General features: G+C 32.1%; 1 protein-coding gene across 1 annotated transcript; it reads right to left on the bottom strand.

Annotated features, from left to right (window-relative positions):
* Positions 1-183: 183 nt before the first annotated feature.
* LOC129003660 (homeobox protein Nkx-2.5-like) lies at positions 184-19,325 on the bottom strand. Its single transcript, XM_054431962.1, has 4 exons — positions 19,197-19,325; positions 18,604-18,769; positions 1,623-1,708; positions 184-486 (listed from the first exon to the last, which is right to left on the bottom strand). Exons 1-4 carry the CDS (start codon positions 19,323-19,325, stop codon positions 184-186), a joined length of 684 nt encoding a protein of 227 aa, XP_054287937.1.
* Between the last annotated feature and the right edge of the window lie 1,457 nt (positions 19,326-20,782).

The following is a 20,782-nucleotide window of genomic DNA, read 5'->3' as shown; positions in this document are numbered from 1 at the left end:
GTTGGTACCTAACACAATTTTCCAGCGTCTGTATTTTCTAGCAGTTGCTATGCCAGTCCTACCTCCAGTTGCATTTCTAGTACAGTGGTTTCTATAGTCCTTCAAAGCTTTGGCACACTTTACAGCTTAACTCGTAATGTAATAACATAATATACAATAATTACAAAATCAACTTTGACCACCTCACGTCCACTCCTGTTTGTAGGAAGCTGTGTGGTCGAACGACGGAAGGGGGTAGTCCAGAGGGTACTCCGGCGGAGGGGGGTAAAGAGGAAAGGAGGGGGTAGGTTTACATGGAGGGTCGGAGTAGCAAGGGAGTTTTGGCGGTTCTGGAGGTCTTGACCTCTTGTTCTTGTACCTTCTGTTCTGGAACCAAATCTTCACTTGGGTGGGCGACAATTTGATGGAGTTGGCCATGTGTTCACGCTCCGGCGCCGACAGATAGCGCTGTTGCTTGAACCTTCGCTCCAGCTCGTATACTTGCGCCTGAAAAATTGTCATTGTAAGTACGAGATGTTTGAAAGATGTACCTACTTTGTTGAGCCATTATCTGAGAGTTCATGAAAATGATTGACTTTCGATCTTGGAGTAGAAAGTGCATCAACTTTCATGAACTCTTCCTCGATCTTTAGCTCCTTGGTTCCTGAAACTCATGCACGTAAAGTAAAACTAGACTTTGTTGGAAACCCCACCTATATTAGGTCTTCTGACCAATAAATTGATTATACGTATAGCATTGACCATAAACATGGCTTCATACAGTACAAGGTCATGACGTGACAAAAGTGGCAACACCGCAGCCCAGGCCAACCAAAACAGCTGTTGCACTAATTTGTAATGGAGCGTCTGCGTAATGTTTAGGTTTACACAAGTTATCACTGTTTACCATGGCAATAGGCCGGTGCGACGTTGCCAGACACCAACGCCGCGGCCTTGTAAGAGGAGGTTGTGCCATAATGGATGAAGTATTAACTATACACATCAATAAGCTAACTATCGGTTAGGCCATGTAAAACCATTGACTTTGGTTGCTAGTGAACGTGAAGAGAACGAATTTGAAGATCCAATTGGATTTGCTAGTTATAAATTTGAGTATGTATACAATGATTACTTTCAATCGCTGCAGTCATAGCCTCTTCTAATCACAGACAATGGATAACCAACATAGAAGAGTCTTGAACTATTCGAGCTTAACTCTGGTGGATCTATGGTTATCCCTGACATGGTAGTTTGCGACAACGTTGCTGTGTTAGTAAAAACAGTAAAAGCATTACACACGTGTAAACATAAATATTGCGCATAAGATCCATTATGGATTAGTGCAACAGCTGTTTCGGTAGGCCGGGGCTGTGGTGTTGCCGCTTTTGTCTCACCCCAGCTTGTATTAGAGGAGGCCATGACTAGACTCAAAAAGCAGACGAAAGGACGACAATCTTTTGAGGTTTTGGGGAAGTGCAAGATGACATCTCAGAACTTTCAATCTAATGGCCCCATTTGATATCCTTTACGTGATTGATTTTGATATAAACAGTGCGCATGAACAAAGAAAACTAAAAATATGCTTACAAGTTTTTCAGATGTGTTCGAAAATACCAACTCAATAAAACCACGAGGAACCTTACCTGAGTGAACAAGATGCGTGGTTTTCTTTTCGCTCTTGATTTGCACGAGGCTTTCTTCTGTTGGGATTGCGATTTGCTGTCTACTCCTGCAAAATAAACGACTTTGTCAGCCCATTGATGTAACGGAATACACTAATTGATAGTAACTTGTCTGATCTTACTGCGCTTCTCGTTACGTTTTGGTTCTTTGGAAAAGTACTGGTACTCAAAAACGACGTAAAAATTGTATTTCTGTGTTAAGGGGTAGCAGGAAATCCTCTTTGGAGTTTTATTTGAGTAGATATAATACCAGAATATGACCCCACTTTCGGCGTTTTAGAGGCACTTTTAGGGCACTTTTTATAGGGGAAAAATGAGAAAAAAATGGAAGAGCTTTTTTTGGCCACTTTTTTTAAAGACCCAGCTCTCGACCTATACACCCCTATATAAATTTTATACTTTTGTTAATACTAAAAATCACGTCTGGAAATGGTGAGCTTTTTTTGGCCACTTTTTTAAAGACCTGGATCTCGTCCAATACAAGCCTATATAAATGTTCAAACTCCATTAAAATTTCAAATCCACATCCATTCCCATGTATATTTTCAAAATCATGTGAGGTTTGTGCGTGAACTCGGGCATGCTCCCGGCTCATGATGTGCTCCCTTGGACATCCTTAGTGGAAATCCATGAGTTCTGGCTACTTGGGAACCCAAGCCATTTGACATACAACGAATCACCCTTTCTCCTAATTACCTTCTCTACCAAATACATGTCCTTATACTTGGTCTTTAACAACTCCTCTGTATAGAAGCCTCCCCTGATTATATTGCCATTTTCATCTTTCAAGATATAAGTCACAGGCTTTGTATTCTTAACTTCTGCTATTGTAAATAGTTCCCCTGTCCAATTTGGAGTATAACCTTTACTAAAAACATGTTTATACTTGGAAATCCTTACGCTATCACCTACCTTATATCTTGGCTTTTTAACTTGCACTACTTTAGAAGTCAACCTCTCATGCACATATTTACTATTCTTAACATTCACTTGGTTAGGCTTCATTCCTATAGATCTATGCACTTTATTATTATATTTTCGAATTAACTTTGGAAGTAAATCCAACCATTTATAACTCCCCTGAGCACTAAATTCTCTATATAACCAATTCTTTAAAGTTCTCTGAAACCTCTCCACAATTGCAGCCTTAGTTGTAGAAAATGTGTGATAGTGATTAATATTTAATTTTTTCATTAGTTTGCTAAAATATTGATTAAAAAATTCTTTTCCATTGTCAGATTGAATGTTTTTAACCCCCTTTGGTAGAATGGTTTTAATGGCTTCTGTAACCACTAACCCTGTCTTATTCTTTAGTGGAGCAGCATAAGCTTTTTTAGAAAATGTATCTATTAAAGTTAAAATATATTTATTGCCAGAATTTTCTCTAGCATAGTTTTGCATATCAACTAAATCTATTTGTATGGTTTCGTTTATACCCAATACTTTAAAAGACCTTCTAATGAAATTCTTTCTTGCAGGCTTATGAAGCTCGTATGCAATTTCATTCATTTTTTATAACATCATCCTTTCCTGTAACTCTAAATACATCACCATTAGCCCCAATCAATAGATTATCTTCCATTCTTTTAAATACATAGTTTTCTGGTATATATGGTCTATTATCTATATACTTAAATCCACTCAAAGATGTGGGGTCAGCAACTAATAAATCAGGATTATATTCCATCAAATTAAAATTTTTTTCTCCATATACAAATTTTGATCCATCGTAATGCATAGATTGTGACATTAGACAAATATCATCCAAATGTTCCCCCTCTGGTAGATTTCTTATAAATTGTTTTTTGGCATCCCAACATTTTTCTTTTTTATCAAAAGTTATAGTCTGTTCTTTTATAACACAGTCAGTGTCATCAATGGCAGGTTTAACATGTACTAACCTTTTACTATTAAAACTCCAATAGCCTGCTTCCATTTTTGGAACTTGTGAAACATTCACAGCATCTTTACTATCTGTACCTTCCATCAAATTACTAATTTTCTGTTTCTTTGCATTCCAAACACCATTCTCTGATTCTAAAAATTCATAATTATTATCGTCTTGTACAAATTTACCATCTTCTTTTCGTATTAAAGTCTGTTGTAAAGTGGGCACATCATCTAAACTTTCACCCTTTTCTACATTAGTAATTTTCCGTTTCTTAGCATTCCAAATACCATTCTCTGATTCTAAAAATTCATAATTATTATTGTCTTGTACAAATGTACCACCATCTGTTCGTATTAAAGTCTGTTGTAAAGTGGGCACATCATCTAAACTTTCACCCTTTTCCACATTAGTAATTTTCTGTTTTTTAGCATTCCAATTTTTATTCTTAGATTCTAAAAACACATATTTAGTTCTACCTTGTAAGAAGACATCACCTTTTCTAGTTAATGTCTGTCCCAAAGTTGATACATCATCTACAAACTCCCCATCTTTAACGTTACCAATTTTACGGTTTAAACCATTCCAACTATCGTCTTGTAAATTTAAAGTAGGTTCACTACTAGCCCTGGGTTCTGCAGGCTTATTATATGGATTATATAAACGATAAAATTTATCTATAAACATATTTTTATTTAGTAAATAATTCCACTTTCTCTCAATTCCTCAATAATGGAATCTATTTCATTATCCACTCCTGAGTTACCGGCTTGGCGACTTAGCCAAAGAAGTCTTAACCTATCTACAAGCTCATTAGGATCATCCCAATAAATATAGTCTATTTTATTACCAGTCACTTGTCTCAAACCTTCACCAACAGACTTAAATAGAGGTTTAATTATATTAAGATATTTAGTATGTCTATTACTTGAAATTGGTGCACCATCTTTGTAACTCTTTAAATGTCCATTTGTAGCTTCCAAAATTTCTTTATAATTTTGCAAATCAGCCGGAGTATAATCCTCAGGTTCTTTTAAAGTTAACAATTGCCACAAACCTTTTGTCCCCTTGTAGGTTTTATTTGCAATTGTAACATCATCATTGGCAATGTCAACTTCCTTATTTCCAATAAAAAATTTATTTGCTTCTCGTCTAATACCATATGTAGTAGTGTCTGTCATACTACTTTTACTGAGGTAATTTCCTAAATAGTCTGATGCTAAAAGACCAAAATCTAATTTCTGTGGGGTGGATTGCTGTAATGGTTGTAATCTTGGTATTATTGGTATTCTAGATGGAGTCATTGGGAGAATCTCCATTCGAGGCCTCTCTGTTTTGGCGATTTTTTTTAATTCTTGTAATGGCTCTATTAAAGGTTGGAATGTTTGAAACCTCTCTTCAGCCTCTAGAAACTTGCCACGTTTTAAAGCTCTATATTTCTCTCGTATTTGATTTGCAGAGTCAACCAATTCTTGTTGAATGTTTTTCATCTTTTATTTACATTTTATTTATCTCATTTGACAAAGGATTGTACTCAAACACTTTATCATGTATTATTAAACAATATGCAGATGTATTTGCTGGTACATTTTCTGCAGTTTCAATCTCTAATTTAATATCAACAATTCCTTCCTTCACTGTTTCGTTCTGTCTAGAACAGTCTATTACAATTAGTGGATATTTCTTCATAAACTCAGCCCTACTAATCATAGGATCTGGGATAGTATTATAGTAAGTCTCTCTAAACCTCATAAACATCTCATAAGCTTTAGAGACATCTCCATTTTCAAAGTCGAGATTTAAATCACTATAAGGATAATATTCAGAGTTTAGAAATACTTTGAGATTTTTTAACTTACAGTGATCAAATTCATCAGTTCTTTTTCGTGCACTATTATCCCTAGCTGTTTGGAAACCAAATATAATATACCTAGGCTTCTCCAAACTTGAAGATGTCTTTACTGACCATGTATGTCTTGTAGTATTGGGATATGATGGAAGTTCATGCAACTCTAAGCTTCTAAATGCAATTTGCAAATTTTTATTTTGCAATAACATATTTTGTAATTGTAACTTCTCCCCATCTGATGGTATTACATGTGGCATCACCCATTGAATTGAGTTAAGTATAATTTTGGGAATTGCATCAGCAGTACCACTGGCTGGAGCACTAGTGGTTGTTAATATACAATTCAAATCATTTTTGGATCTTTTCAACACCAATTCTTGTTTGACATTTACTAATACCTTATTAAAATCCTCAAATACACCCATTAACAGTTCTAATGGCAAACAAGTACTAAACTTGCCACTTTTATGGAACTCTTTTAAATTCGTGTCAGAATCAAATGCCACATTTGACAATTTAGTTGTTTTATTGTAAGAGCTCAATATTTTCATAAGACTAGAAATTCCTGGGTTTCTTACAATGTCTATTTCTTTACCTGCGACTTCATATCTAATTTCATCAAATAAGAATGCAAATGCATTATTTATAAAATGACCTTTATCATGATTTTCAATTTCTCCCTTAATATACAGATAACTCCTACATGGGAGAGTTAGCAAATCTTGATTATTAATACATATTCGAATTTCATCAGAATTATTTATTGCTAAAGTGTTATGGGGAACATAGGAGTGATTTGTAATTTTAACCACACTATCGTCGAATTGGGATTTCCCTGTAACGTCTAGAAAATCTTCCATTTTTATTAATAGAAAATTTTAACTTTAGTCCTATTGATCGTAGGAACCTAGCATTTTGTATACTTATAGATAAATTCTTATAAATTCTCATATCTTTTTTATATGACAAGTAATTGTAGTTTCTTCTCCATTAAAGTCAATTGCCTTGTCATGCTGATCGGCAAATGTAATACTGACAACATCTAAACTTCTCTTATTTACAGGAAAATATATAATATTTCTTGGAACTTCAATAATTTTGTAGCCAGGAGGAGCTTCTGGATAAAAGCTATGTATGGTGTGTGATTTGTTTCCATTTAAATAGGACCCGTTTGCAATATTACATTTTACTCTAATCACATTTACATTATTAATGTTTATTTTATTTGTAGATTCAAACTGTACACCAGGAGTAGAAACACCTTTAAATCCCAATAAAACAGACCCTAAACATGGTTTTGTAAAATCAAACACGTGGCTAGAAAGTAATGTCGCTTTCATAGTTTTATTATTAGCTGTAAGAGAAAAGTCTGGGATTTGCTTTTGAATTTCCTTTGCAAGCTCAACCACCTCATATGTTCCTTCAGAAATTTCTATTGTAACTGGAGCTTTGTGGTCATAATAGAAAACATCATCACCTTCTCCAATGGTTAATTTGTTGCCTTTAAGTTTATTTAATTTTGGAATAAGCCCTTTGAATAAAAGTTTGACTTTAGTATTAATTAATGCTTCTCCATTTTTATGTATTATAACTTTAAGTTTACCATCTAATAACTGGTTTAAATCATCAACTAAGATCTCTCCCTTTGGTAATGTTTTTTTCTCTACTTTGTAATATGTTAAAGTATTTAGAGGTTTTTTCACATTAAATATAGAATTATAACTTTGAAAATCAACTAATCCAATTACATAATCATCATTTAATTCTATGGGAGGAAAGAACACTGACTTTAGCTCTGGCTCTGTACCCGAAAATGTTATAGTAAATGAATCCATTTTTATAAACAAAAATTTTTTATGAATGATAAACATAAAATTCCACAAATAGAACTATTTAAATCTTGTATTTGATCGGTTGTATAGAATATTTTATGTCCCTCAAAATATTTAATTACTTCTTTTGGAGGTTGGATTCCAAATGGGTCAAAATAAATTACAATATCTTTATTTTTACGATATGCTGTCCAATGTGTGCCAGATGAACTGTCTAAATTAACTATTCCGCACTCTTTTACTTTTGGTGTTAGATTTTTTAGCTCGTTTTTTAGGTACACCCCCCGGAAGTGAGGCACGTCTTTTGCGGCCTCTAACAGCTGGTAGTTGTCCATCTTTTTTATTAAATTTTAATCCCATTCCCATTTTTGCTTTTGCCTTCATCAAATTTGTCACCGCATAAGCTGCAGCTCTTTCAGCAAGATTTGCGTCATTCGCCGTTACTCTAGTCCAAGCTAAGTCTGCTAATCTCATGTCTGCTTTGTTCCGAGCAGCGGTATCGGGATTATTCATGTAGAATATGTCATGCTCTTTACAATAAGAGTCTAACTTATTTTTTGGAGGTACATTTTTGGCTAGATTTTGACGTATATTCGTTCCAGGTCCACAGTACCGATATGATGGTATGTGAAGTGGAAATGGAAGATTATTTATAAGAGTATTCAATAGCCCTCGACCCCTGTAAGGCTTTAAGAATAAACCTTTGCCTTTTTTACATGTTTTCTTATTATCATTTTTCACCATTTTTATTATATAAAAAATGTCTTTTATTCAACAAAAACATAAATTTAAAATAGTACATACTAAGGAAAATATACCAAAGAAGTTGGGTCTATTTCCTACCAATATTCGATGTGTTATTTGTGGTCCAAGTGGAAGTGGGAAGACGGTTGTAATTTACAATTTAATTGTAAGAAAGGAAGGATTAAAATTTACAAACTTATATTTAATATCTAAATCTTTAGAACAAGAAAAATATAAAAAAATAATTGAAATATTTAGTTTGTGTGACGAAGTGAAATTACACACGTTTACTGACTGTGAAATCACACCAAATGATGTAAAATCACAGTCAGTTGTTGTATTTGATGACATAAATAGTCAAAATATTACACAATTTTTTTCAATGGGTCGACATAAAAATATTAACTGTTTTTACTTGTGTCAATCTTACAGCAAAGTACACAAACATTTACGTGATAATGTAAATTTCCTAATATTATTTAAACAAGATGATTTAAATTTAAAACATGTATATAACAATCATGTTGGTAATGACTTTTCATTTAACCAATTTAGAAATCTCTGCCACCAATGCTGGGATAAAACTAAATATGGCTTTTTTGTAATAGACAAAGAAAGGTCAAAGAATAATGGCAAATATAGATTTATGTTTGATCAATTTTATAGTGACCAAGCGCAAGCGTATTGATGCCATCTTCTAGAATAAACCTCTTGTCATCGTCAAATGATAGTACTTTCTTGTTCATGGTTAAGGTTTGAAGATGATGATTTGTAGATTTAATTCTTGTCACATTCTCATAGTAATCTTGCCCAGTTGCAAGACAGTTCAAATAATGTTGATGTCTAAGGAGATGTTTAACTGTAGCACCATCAGCTCCTTTAGCTTTCTTCACCTCTAAAGCTTGCTTGTCTTCTTCATATAACCATTTTAGAGGAATATAAGAATATAACTTTGGTCTTAAACCACAATATTCATACATAATATGACCATCTAATTCGTCTTTGAACTTGCCTGTGACTTTTTTATTTTTATCAGAGTATAAGAAATGGTCTTTACTATATCCAGAGGTATCAAAATAACGCAAGTCACTTTCTATTTCCTTGTAAAAGTCCTCTGTAACTATAGAATACATTAAAGAATCTGTATCAGTCATAAGAAATCTTTTGTTCTTAAATTTTGACATATAATTATAGTGGAAATCATACATTATTACTTTACTAATATCCAAAATGGTCATTCCCAAATATATCGGCTTATTAAACTTTACAACTAATTTATTTAAATGTATAGCATGTAAATTGTTATCGAACTTTTTGCTACAGTCAAACCTTGGATTAGTGACATATTTTGTTAATAGTGACTCATCCTTGAGATATATATCACGAAACTTGCGTTGGTTCATAATTGTTCGACCAAAGAGACTATTATTTAACAATTTGTAAAAGTCTTTTTCAAAATCATTTTTAGCACATTTGCGTTTTTCAATATTAAAATTAATATAGGGTGCAAGCCATTTTGATTGTCTAAATTTTAAAATTCTATAGTATTTTGTAGCAACCAAACCTAATTCCTCATATTTTTGTAATGCTTTATAATGTAAAATATATTTAGTTTTGTCATTTAAATTAGGTATTAATTTGCCATTCATTTTCTCAGGTGCTAATGGATAGTCATTATGTAAATCATGTAAGCTTTTATCGTATTTTAAATCAACTTCTAAGATATATCCAAACTCATCATTTTGATTGTTTTTGTAGTCTATCTCATTCGTCCAACGAAATCCATCCACGGGTAGTGTCTCACACATAGCTGTGGAGTATAGCGAGTTACAATCTAAATATATTAAATACACACTTTCTTGATTGGGATCATAATGTTTGCCCATATATCTATTATTGGCTTTAGCGTAACGTGTAGAAATCATACTGACTCCTCCTCTGATTGCACTTTCTATGAACAAATGCATGTCAATATCTTGAAATAATTGTAATTTTATACCAGTCATTCTAAGACAAGCTTCCCATGTTAGTCCTGGAAGTGAATACATATGTACGGGGTCAAGTTTGTAATCCTTTAAACACAGGTCTCTAAATGTCTCAAACACATCAGCCAGTAGCAATACATCTGTTTTAAGATATAAATCATGATATTCTTGTAAATTATGTATATTAAAATGGGTCCAGACATTTTTAGCATGTTCATATTCGATGGGAGAGATATGTTCTTTAGTTAAAGTACTGTAAAATTTTTCAATTGGAGGTAGAGACTCTGCAAACTTATCTGGTCCTGTCATATATTCATAGGGAAATACGCCTTTGCGTTGTAGTAGTGGATTGTCTATGAATCTAAATGTATTTAAATTGGAAGCTAATTTGTATAATGGAAGGGACAGAAAGTTATAGGAATCTAAAAATACTAAATCATCAACAGAGAATGAAATGTACTTTTCCATATCTTTGGCTATGCAATTTAATTTACGATTAAACTTTCCCAAGTGTTGCATAATTAAATGTCCATCGTAATTTTTTAAGTTATGAAAGAATACTGGTATTTTCTTTGTTACTTTATAGTTTAAATTGCAATCATTGTGGGCAGCTCCACGGTATTGGCCATTTGAATGACAATGTTCCCGTACCCTATCAAAATATAGAGGCTTTTCACAAATATGACAATGTGTTGAGTTTTGGAAAGATGCCTCTTGCTCAGGAGTCATTACAAGGGGGATATATATTGCCAATTGATTTTTAATGAAGTCATAAGTCTCAAACAACCTTTCGAAAAACACATCCATAACATTTTCGCCACTATATAACTCTTCAGAAATAATCTTAGAATCTTTTACTACGACAAATGCAAATCCAGATGGAGTATGGTTGTTAGAGTTTATAAAGCACTCAAAATCAGCATAAATTACAAATGGGGCTTTAAGTTGATATTTATAATTTTTAAATTGTAATGTATCTTGTTTAGACATTTCCACTCGTTGGACATCAAAGTTTTTACAATATGTTATATGACACTCCAATTTATCTTTGGTGTAAAAATGTTGTAAACAAAACTTGCAAAAATGCTTTTTACTGTTATCTTTTGTTGACCGTAGCATTAACCTATTAAAATCACGAATTAAACAGTAATGTGATTTACGACCTTGTTGTAATAATAATAGATCTATATGAGTGTTACTATTCAGTTTGGTTCTTCTTAATGGATATATAAATTTTTGGTCTTCAACTCCAAATACATTAACACTTATATTATTCTTTCTTTCAAATTGATCTATGTCAGATATTTTTACAGGATATTTTATATTTGTCATGTTCAACTTACCTACGTAGGGTGCATAGTTAGAGACTCTATTAGCATGTTTAGCATTCCTTGGATGTAAAGCTGCTAAAATTGACCAAAGGAAGCATTTATTATCAACATTCTTTATATTTAAAACTGCTTTTGTCAATTTAATACTTTTTGGTGTGGGAATGTATGACTTTGGAGTTAGGGGCTTATACTTGTAAACGTGCAACTGCCAATATTTAGTATGGTCATAAATCCATCCACTGCCTTCGGCTTGATATTTGTGTATGGAAGCGTCAATCTTTAAAAGGGCATTTTCAATTTGAGGCTTTAAATCTCTCTTCTCAATGGTTAAGGTAGTAAGGCTTCTAAAATCTGCAATACATTCTTTCTCATTAACTAATTTTCCATTTTGATCTATTGTATATTTTATAAATTTGATTCTCCTTACTAAAGTCCATTTTATTGGTAGAGGACAAGACTGAAGAGTACTTTTAAGTTCAGTTTTAATCGATTCACCAACAAATTTAATCATTGTATATGGACATTTGTTACAAGAATTTACGTGTCTTTTAAAATGACCAACAACATTTCTTTTACAGAAATTACAAGTCTTATGAGTTTGTAATATATGAGATTTTAGAGCCATGTTATTATCACAGATTATATCACAAACTTTGCACAGTTTCACCTTCATTTTATGTATTACCTTGTAGTGGCGAATCAGGTTGCTTTTTTTGGAGAGCGATGCAAAACAATGTTGACATGTAGTCTTCATTTTTATATATGTAATTAAAAAATAGGTTGGAATCTTCTATATAGTAGAAATTACATTTTGACAATTTCAATTAATGAGAAATAATAATTTGAATTAGAATTTTATATTTTAATATTCAAAACAATTTCATACAATAAGATTTAGCAATTGTAATTTTCTAAATCAAAACTAAATCCAAAAACTTAAATAAAAAATACTTTTTAGCAATTCAGATTGCTGAGTCTACATATATACAGAGTGAGTGTTACCTATTTTAAAGGAGACTTGACAAAATTATATAGTGAATATAATTCGGCTAAGTTTTTAAATAATAACTTGTGCACACTTTTGACTCAAAGTCCCCCGGTGCATGAAGTTTGGCTAAGTTTTTAAATAATAACTTGTACACACTTTTAACTCAAAGTCCCCCGGTGCATGAAGTTTGGCTAAGTTTTTAAATAATAACTTGTGCACACTTTTGACTCAAAGTCCCCCCCCCCCGTGAGTGAATTTGGCTAAGTTTTTAAATAATAACTTGTACACACTTTTAACTCAAAGTCCCCCGGTGCATGAAGTTTGGCTAAGTTTTTAAATAATAACTTGTGCACAATTTTGACTCACTTAAAAATAGTAATAACAAAATAAGTTATTTTTTTGGATAGAGAAGCAGCACACAGTTGACATGTAACTAAAAAACAAAGTTAGCATCTTCTATATGATAGAAATTACATTTTAGACAATTTCAATTAATGGAAAATAATAATTTAAATCAGAATTTTAAATTTTAATATTCAAAACAATTTCATACAATAAAATTTGACAATTGCAATTTTTTAAATCAAAACTAAATCCAAAATCTTAAGTAAAAATACTTTTTAGCAATTCAGAATGCTGAGTCTACATATATACAGAGTGAGTGTTAGTTATAGAGAAGACTATGTTACCTATGACAAAATTATATAGTGAGTATAATTCGGCTAAGTTTTTAAATAATAACTTGTGCAAACTTTTGACTCAAAGTCATGAGTGAATTTGGCTAAGTTTTTTAAAATAGACTTATATACATTTTAAGTTCCTTAGTGACTGTTCAAAATACTCTAAGTGTTTAAAAATAGACTTATATACATTTTTTACAAGTTCCTTAGTGACTCAATTCGGCTAAGTTTTGAAAAATGGACTCGGGAAATTAGCTACACTCCTAAGTTAAAAGAAATACAGAGTAGGCCTATGAGTACAAGCATCAATTACGTCACCAATTGATCCCATGACCCGACACGCGACAACATATTACAATAGTCTAGCTTAGATGTCAAAGACTTACCAAAACAAGAAGATCCAGGTGGAAGAGTTAGTGATGATTCCGTAGAATGCCCCCCTTATATACCACAAAATTGTCTAAATTAATTTAGAACTTAACAATGGAAATTGAACAAACTGAAATTGAACAATTGAATAATTGAGGTCAATCAATCAAACATATTTGGTAATTGTCTAAACCTGCCCCAGACAGACTGGCGCCAGACAGGCAGAGAATGTTGACAATTGGTTTTGATTGGGGTCATTAGGTTACACTCACAGTCATTCATTTGAGTCAGGCATAGTTTACACATAGCCATAAGCATGCCCGAGTTCGCGCACAAACCTCACATGATTTTGAAAATATACATGGGAATGGATGTGGATTTGAAATTTTAATGGAGTTTGAACATTTATATAGGCTTGTATTGGACGAGATCCAGGTCTTTAAAAAAGTGGCCAAAAAAAGCTCACCATTTCCAGACGTGATTTTTAGTATTAACAAAAGTAGAAAATTTATATAGGGGTGTATAGGTCGAGAGCTGGGTCTTTAAAAAAAGTGGCCAAAAAAAGCTCTTCCATTTTTTTCTCATTTTTCCCCTATAAAAAGTGCCCTAAAAGTGCCTCTAAAACGCCGAAAGTGGGGTCATATTCTGGTATTATATCTACTTATTTGTAAGCATTTAAATGTGTTTTCCAAACATGTCACTATCCCTCGGGTTTTAATGTTTTAACAGTACCGGGGGACCGAGCCTTGCTCGGTTGTGGTTCTGGTTCAGGCGTATATTGTTTACCATTAAGATTGTTGTGATACATTAATACTAATTAAAATGAATACAGCTGACCATATTATGTAAACTATAAAAAGAGTGAATGCAAATTTTAAAATCTACCCTTAATTAAAGGTGAAACATTGAGTTGACGCCAGTGCCCTCAAATGTCACAATTAAACACTCATTAACACTTTTTTTTATAACAATAGAAGATGTTTATTGACACTAATGTACTTAATTAAATTCAATGCTAAAATAACTCGTTGTTTGTTTGGATTCAAGTTTACATAAAATAAATGTAATATGTGTATAAATATTTATTTCACTGCTAAACCAAATGTTTGCTAACAATAAATTGCCTCGGGGGTTAAGTTTTTTGAGAGAGGGCTAAGTAAAATTATCAATATTTATTTGATATAATAACTATTTGATAACTTTTTTCCCATACAACGCGTAATCTTCAGTGTAATTATTGCTGAATAGTAACAACTGATGTTTTTATATTAATATGTACTGTATTTTGTAATTTGTTAGTATTCTGTGAATGTTAAATTTTAAAATTTTCAAATGAGTTGTGTAGTGAAATACGAACTCTCCTGAGGTAGTGGCTGTTGCCATTCATGTTTTTAGAGCTATAAGTCCCTAATTTCAAGCTGTAGTCAAAATCCTTCCTCTGGATTTTCAGATATATATTACAGACAGACAGGCAAACAGACATAGCTCGTATTAGAGTATAGGATATGATAGTATTGTGATGTTTATTTGTACAGATAAGTGTTAAAAAAAAGAATAAAGGATTTTTAATTAAATTCAAGTATTTCGGTACCAAGAGCTCTGGTTTATTGGAGTTTAGCCTACGCTTCGCAGCATCTTGATCAGCAGAGAAGAGAAGGGACGGATAAGCTATCGTATATCCTTCTTTGGGTGCCATAAGTGTTTATTTAGTTTCATTAGTGGTGTGTTCAAACTGAAATTCAACTGTCATTGCATTTAAAAAGCGATCGTGGTAAAATATATCAGAATTTGTTGCGATCAGGGTGATGTTTCCGATTTCCCGCGATCGCGGTTTTTTAGCTTGACGCGACAACGAAAAAAAAGAACCAATCGTCGGCAATGAATGCTCGTCTGCAGACTTCTAGCAGTGGTTAATAAAAAAAATTAGACATCTAGGTACTATAGAAAATTCTTGTACCTTTCAATGGCTATTTTTCTGTCATTAAAATCATTGTAACCTTCCTCGGTTTCCCGGTCGGTTATAAACTCTGGTAATAATAGATTTATTTAGTTTACAGTCAAACCATTGGCTCAATGGTTAAATATTGTACGTATTAGGGACTACTTGAAAACAAAATAGTCTGTTATTTAAAACACAAAGTTGAAAATAAGGCTCTAATTTATGTTTTAAAAGCTTTGCTTCAAAGAGGATGTTTGATACTCAAATGCCAACAAGTTATGGTTTAAAATTTTATAATCCTTTAAGAGTGTTGATAGATCATTGAAATATTTTTCGTTTATGTAATTTTGATATGTACTTTTATAACATGGATTTTTAAAACCTTGAATTAAGTCTTCCGTCTTTCCGTCGTCCTGTGTGACTGAAAAAACGACCGCCATTGTAATATCTTTAGCTTGTCCAAAACTGCTTCTTTATAATGGTAAAATTAAAACACTTAAATTGAGTAACCATTTTACAAAGTATGACCAGTATGACATGGTATGACCTAGATGTTTCAATTTTAATTTCTTAGGACGAGAAACCGGAATGATTATACGAATTACAAATCAAGTGTTATTTAAAAAAGTATCAAATCAGTGAAATTTAAACTCTTTTGAAATATAGTAACTAAAATTTTTATTACATGAAGTAAGGCTGTAAAATAATTTAAAATGATTAATTTTGTTGAGCAATTTACTATACTCTAATTTGTAGTCTGGGGGAAATCGTAACTATATTTCATTTCATCGCTAAATGCCCAATTTTAATTTATATTATAACTTCTGGATATTATCATTTCTCATTTTATTAGCTACCAAAATTTCAAGGATTGGCGTACATTTTTTAACGGCGCTTGACAGTCGTGGTGAGATTTTAATACAAAAATTTTACTAATAAAAGAAATAAATAAAAAAGGTTATATAATATAAAAAATATAAAAAAGATCGACATACATTTAAACAAACATCGACAATATGCCAATACATTTAAACAAACTGGTCGTGTTTTGAATTGTTAACATCAAAATCATGGTTTAATATGTATATTGTTTAGGTTAAGGAAAGATTAACAATTTTATTTCGTGTATTTATTAATCGTTCAAGATGTTGTTCTGTTAGTTTTAATTTTAGGCGCGAGCCCGGCAGAAGACCGGGACGGACCGGGAAGAGCATTGCTGTAGGACTTGGCACGTTTACTGTGTGTGACAAATTTGTAATTTGTATTCCGAAATTTGAAAATTATGCGCTTTCTGATTTAACTTTATTAATTACTTGTAATAGAAATTTAAAGTAACCAACTATCTGCTTGTCTATTTTGTGTGCATTTTGTATGTTTGTTATTATTTCATTGTTGTTTATTTTACTGTACGGATCAATAGTTAATTTATTTTGCTTATGTCGTTTACCGATTCCTTAGCTGAAATGTTGATTTATTGTTACACTTCTCATATTTTATTGTTGCTGTTTACACAATCTATCAATTTAATTACTTGTAATATAATAAATAAACCCTTATATATGCGCCCCCATCTTAATTGGTAATGTAAATGTATGTCATTATGGTGAATAGTTATTGATAATTTTTAATTTCTCCTATACATAGTATACGGAGAAAGTGGTGTTTTTTTTATGGTGGAAATATCAGTGTTGTCCCCTGAACCAACAAAGTGGGTATCGAAGTGTGATTCTGAAATTCAGTATGTTTTAAAGCCATTTCAACTTTGATCAAAATGGTACAATGCTGTTATAATTAAGGTTCAAAATAAATTATAGTTTTCGTTATTTTACCCATAAAATATCATAGTTACTCGCACTGCTTGTCCATTATAAGGACGTTTCTGACAAGCCAATGGAAGGAAATATGTGTCAGATTGCTGATACAGTTTATTTTTGCAAATATAATGTAGAATTCCAAAGTACAAGTTTAAATATTACTTGAAAAGATGTAGAAGATGTAGCTAGGATATAATTTCCTAAAATGTGTTGCATAGCATTATTTATAATTATGGGATAGTTCAAAGTTAGTAGTGGATTGGATGTTAGTTTTATATAGAAGCATTAATCACATCCGATAAACCTGCGCTTCATGTACAGTTATGAAACTAAAAATATATATAATATACTGATTATTAAAATAGTTTATTAACTTATTTTATATTTTCAGGGGGCAGTTTCTTGTTCCAAGAGGCAGGGCAAAGGTGTTCCCCAAAGAAGCCTTGTGATACTATATTTTAAAATATATATTTGAGTCTACTTTAAAGTATAAATATTTTAAAACAAGTTTACTGTACAGTCCTATAATTAGTTTTTTCTGCAATCTTCATGTACATTTTGATTAAATAAAAACAAAAATCAAAACAAAATTAAAACCGTTCCAAATATAAGGTAACAAATTTCTTTTAATATTGATGCAATAATATCCATTATATATCCATTCAAATATTACTATTTAAATAAAAACTATATTCTCGTAACATATAAATCGTGAATGCAATAATAGTTTTTTTTAATACGCTCTTTTTTAGTTGATCAAATGTATTTTTATGTACATTTATGTATTTTTGTATTTAGGTACAGGTTAATAAGGCTCTTGTTTGACATCATTTTAATAAAAACGAAGCTTAGTTATTTATTTTATTAATTTCTTGAGGTTGATTTTTGTAGTTTATTCATTGTCAAAAGTATTTACTAATGTAATAATGCTATTTAAAATTACCTTTTAGCTTTAGCTTACATATTTTTTGTTCATTTTGTACCTCTGCCCCAACTTGTATATTATAGGTTCTTGTATAAGTATAGGTTTATCTCATACCATCACGTTAATAAACTGCTTCTTCATGTATTGTTTCTATACGGGGACATATTACATGAAATGTATATACTTCACCATCTCGTATGGTCATGATATAAATCGGATGCATCCTGATGCAATTACAAATTCTGACCAAATAAACAAACCATAATGAACACTTACACCTACTGAATATTTATTCAAAGCGATTAATTTCAATAGAAAGAATCCAATCTAAAATCATATCGATTTTACAAACATTAAAATTAAATCTACCTAACCCAGCTTATGATTTTAGAAAACGTGGACCAATATTAACACGTTGGGTGCTGATGACGGGAATTCCCGCAATTGCTTAACATTGAAATAAATGCAACTTTTATGTTCAAACATGTCGACCGCACGAATAGTGTTAATAAATATTACTGTGTAATAGACCAATAAATACACAAATACCATGTTGACAATTTAAATTATGCCTAAAACTTGTTTATAAATCACTTACTGTCATCAGAAGAAGAAACGGAAACTTCCTGGAAAGGCGGGGAGAGATGACTCAATTGTTGAACGTGCTGTGACGTCACTCCCGGCTCTGCGTTCTGATTGGACGACGACACCCTCGCGCTCTCCTCCCATTGGTTGATTCTCTCGTACTCACTGTACTCCCCGTACTGGTGTGTGAAAAAATCGTTCAAATTCGGCAACGACGAACTAGGTTGTTCGTAAATTGGGTAATTCTGTTCATCGAACGAAATCGAATTGTCGTAAGTGAATTGGTTGTTTTCTTCTAAATTCAAAATGTCCTTCACCGAAAACGGAGTTCCACTGACCGTACTGGATACGGAGTAGTTGTTTGAGTATTCGCAGGAATTTTGATGGTTGTAAAAATAGTTCGGGTAACTAGACAACATTTTGTCAAGATCACCTTTAAAAATTACTGACGTAACATTGAGATTTTTGAAGGAATAATCACGAAGGTGTTACAAATTTTTACCACGTTTTCTCAAAACCAGTACTATTAAATAATCAAAATGTTGGTAAAAAAAATGAAATTCGTCTAAAAATTCACTACGTACGAAGCACTAGTCTATTTTGCACAACTTTATCCTCAACGTCCCTCGGGATGTTTCCAGAACCACTGTCCGAATCCCGAGTCCCGGCGCCGGAGCTCTGGACCTCCCCCTCCCCCCTCTTGGTATCCCCTCCTCCTAAGCTATTAAGCGCCATTTAGTAAGCTATCCATCGTATTATTGAAGCCTCCCCACCCACAGCTTTTAAAACCTGATCCGGATGATAAACACACACGTCTGTTCCGATATCTTGGACCATGTATATGGACCGGGTAATGTGTCAAATTGAAACATGGTTTTGGAATTTAAATTGAAATATATTGTTAGAAGTTCAGTAAGTCAATAGTAATTTAAAAAGTCATTTATCAAATAAAGAGTAGAGACATATTTACATGCTTTGGTTACGTCAAAATAACATACAATGTCATTTATTTATTTATTCACGGTAACACCATTTATACAATAATAGTTAGCATAATCAATTACAAGATATACGGCGGGTCATTAAGCTTATAATGATTAGTAGTAAATGGCTTTTGACTAAATTGCTTTTACTAATGTTGTATGTGATTAAAATAGAGAATTTTCAGTTTTAAAATTTACCAATAACGTATTCTCGGTTATTGAAAAAGATGCAAAAGAAATTAATTAATCTAACTCTAACAAATAAATTACTCAACACCTAATTAATAAACTTAAAAAACTAACCAAGTTGAATCATACACTACAAAAGTCAACTACACAACCTTCATACAGCTCTTGATGGTTTTAAGTTAAACTATAAAAAAACGCCCTCATTATAAATTTTAACTAATATTTATTTAATTACATTTTATGTCGTTATTTGCTTATGAGATGAAGCGTTGTTATGATTGTACCGAATTAGTAATAATATATTAAACCTAGTGAAATATTAAATTTAAGGGGAATATGAGTGAACGAAAACTGTCAATTGAATTAAAAGACCGCTTTGTTAAAGACTAAGGTCAAGTTGTCGTTTGTCAAGAATAATTTAAAACCCCCGATGATCAAGTTGTTGTACATTGACAAAATTTCGCTCTTCTCGGAATTGAACTGGCAGCCTTTTTATTACTAGATGAAAATTATATTAAAAATGTATAGCACCATAGGTTTTGTATACTAGAAACTGTTCGAAAAAAGTAGCATGGTTAAAAAAGTTTCTTCTATTTTATGTTAAATTTGTCCTCTTGGTAGGGCCTACTTGACAAAGCTGAATATTCTCTGACATATTGTACTATACTTCGTTCACAATATTTATGTGGTTTTAGGGGAAGAAATCTATCCCCTCCACTTGACCCTTACATTTAAAATCTATATTATACGTTACATGAAACTTTGTAAACAATAGGGTTTTTTTTGTTTTAAGATTTAACCTCACGTAGTATATACCAAAATGTTCGTCTAGGTGTGTAGATTTGCAAACTGACGTTACATGTTTGAAAAAGTACCTTTGGCTCTTTCCCAGTGCTTTTAAAGTCCCCATGTTATCCTTATGAACAACATATATTTGTTTACATTATGATCAGCTGGATAATTTATTTGCTGTTGATATTTTAGTTGCAATTTTAAGGAAACGTGTGCTACAAACATCTA

This window comes from Macrosteles quadrilineatus, unplaced genomic scaffold, assembly GCF_028750875.1.
Source record: "Macrosteles quadrilineatus isolate MER2022 unplaced genomic scaffold, UCM_ALF_1.0 Scaffold_1__1_contigs__length_201487025, whole genome shotgun sequence".
Lineage (NCBI taxonomy): Eukaryota > Metazoa > Arthropoda > Insecta > Hemiptera > Cicadellidae > Macrosteles > Macrosteles quadrilineatus.
This window is presented reverse-complemented; position numbering and strand designations above follow the sequence as displayed.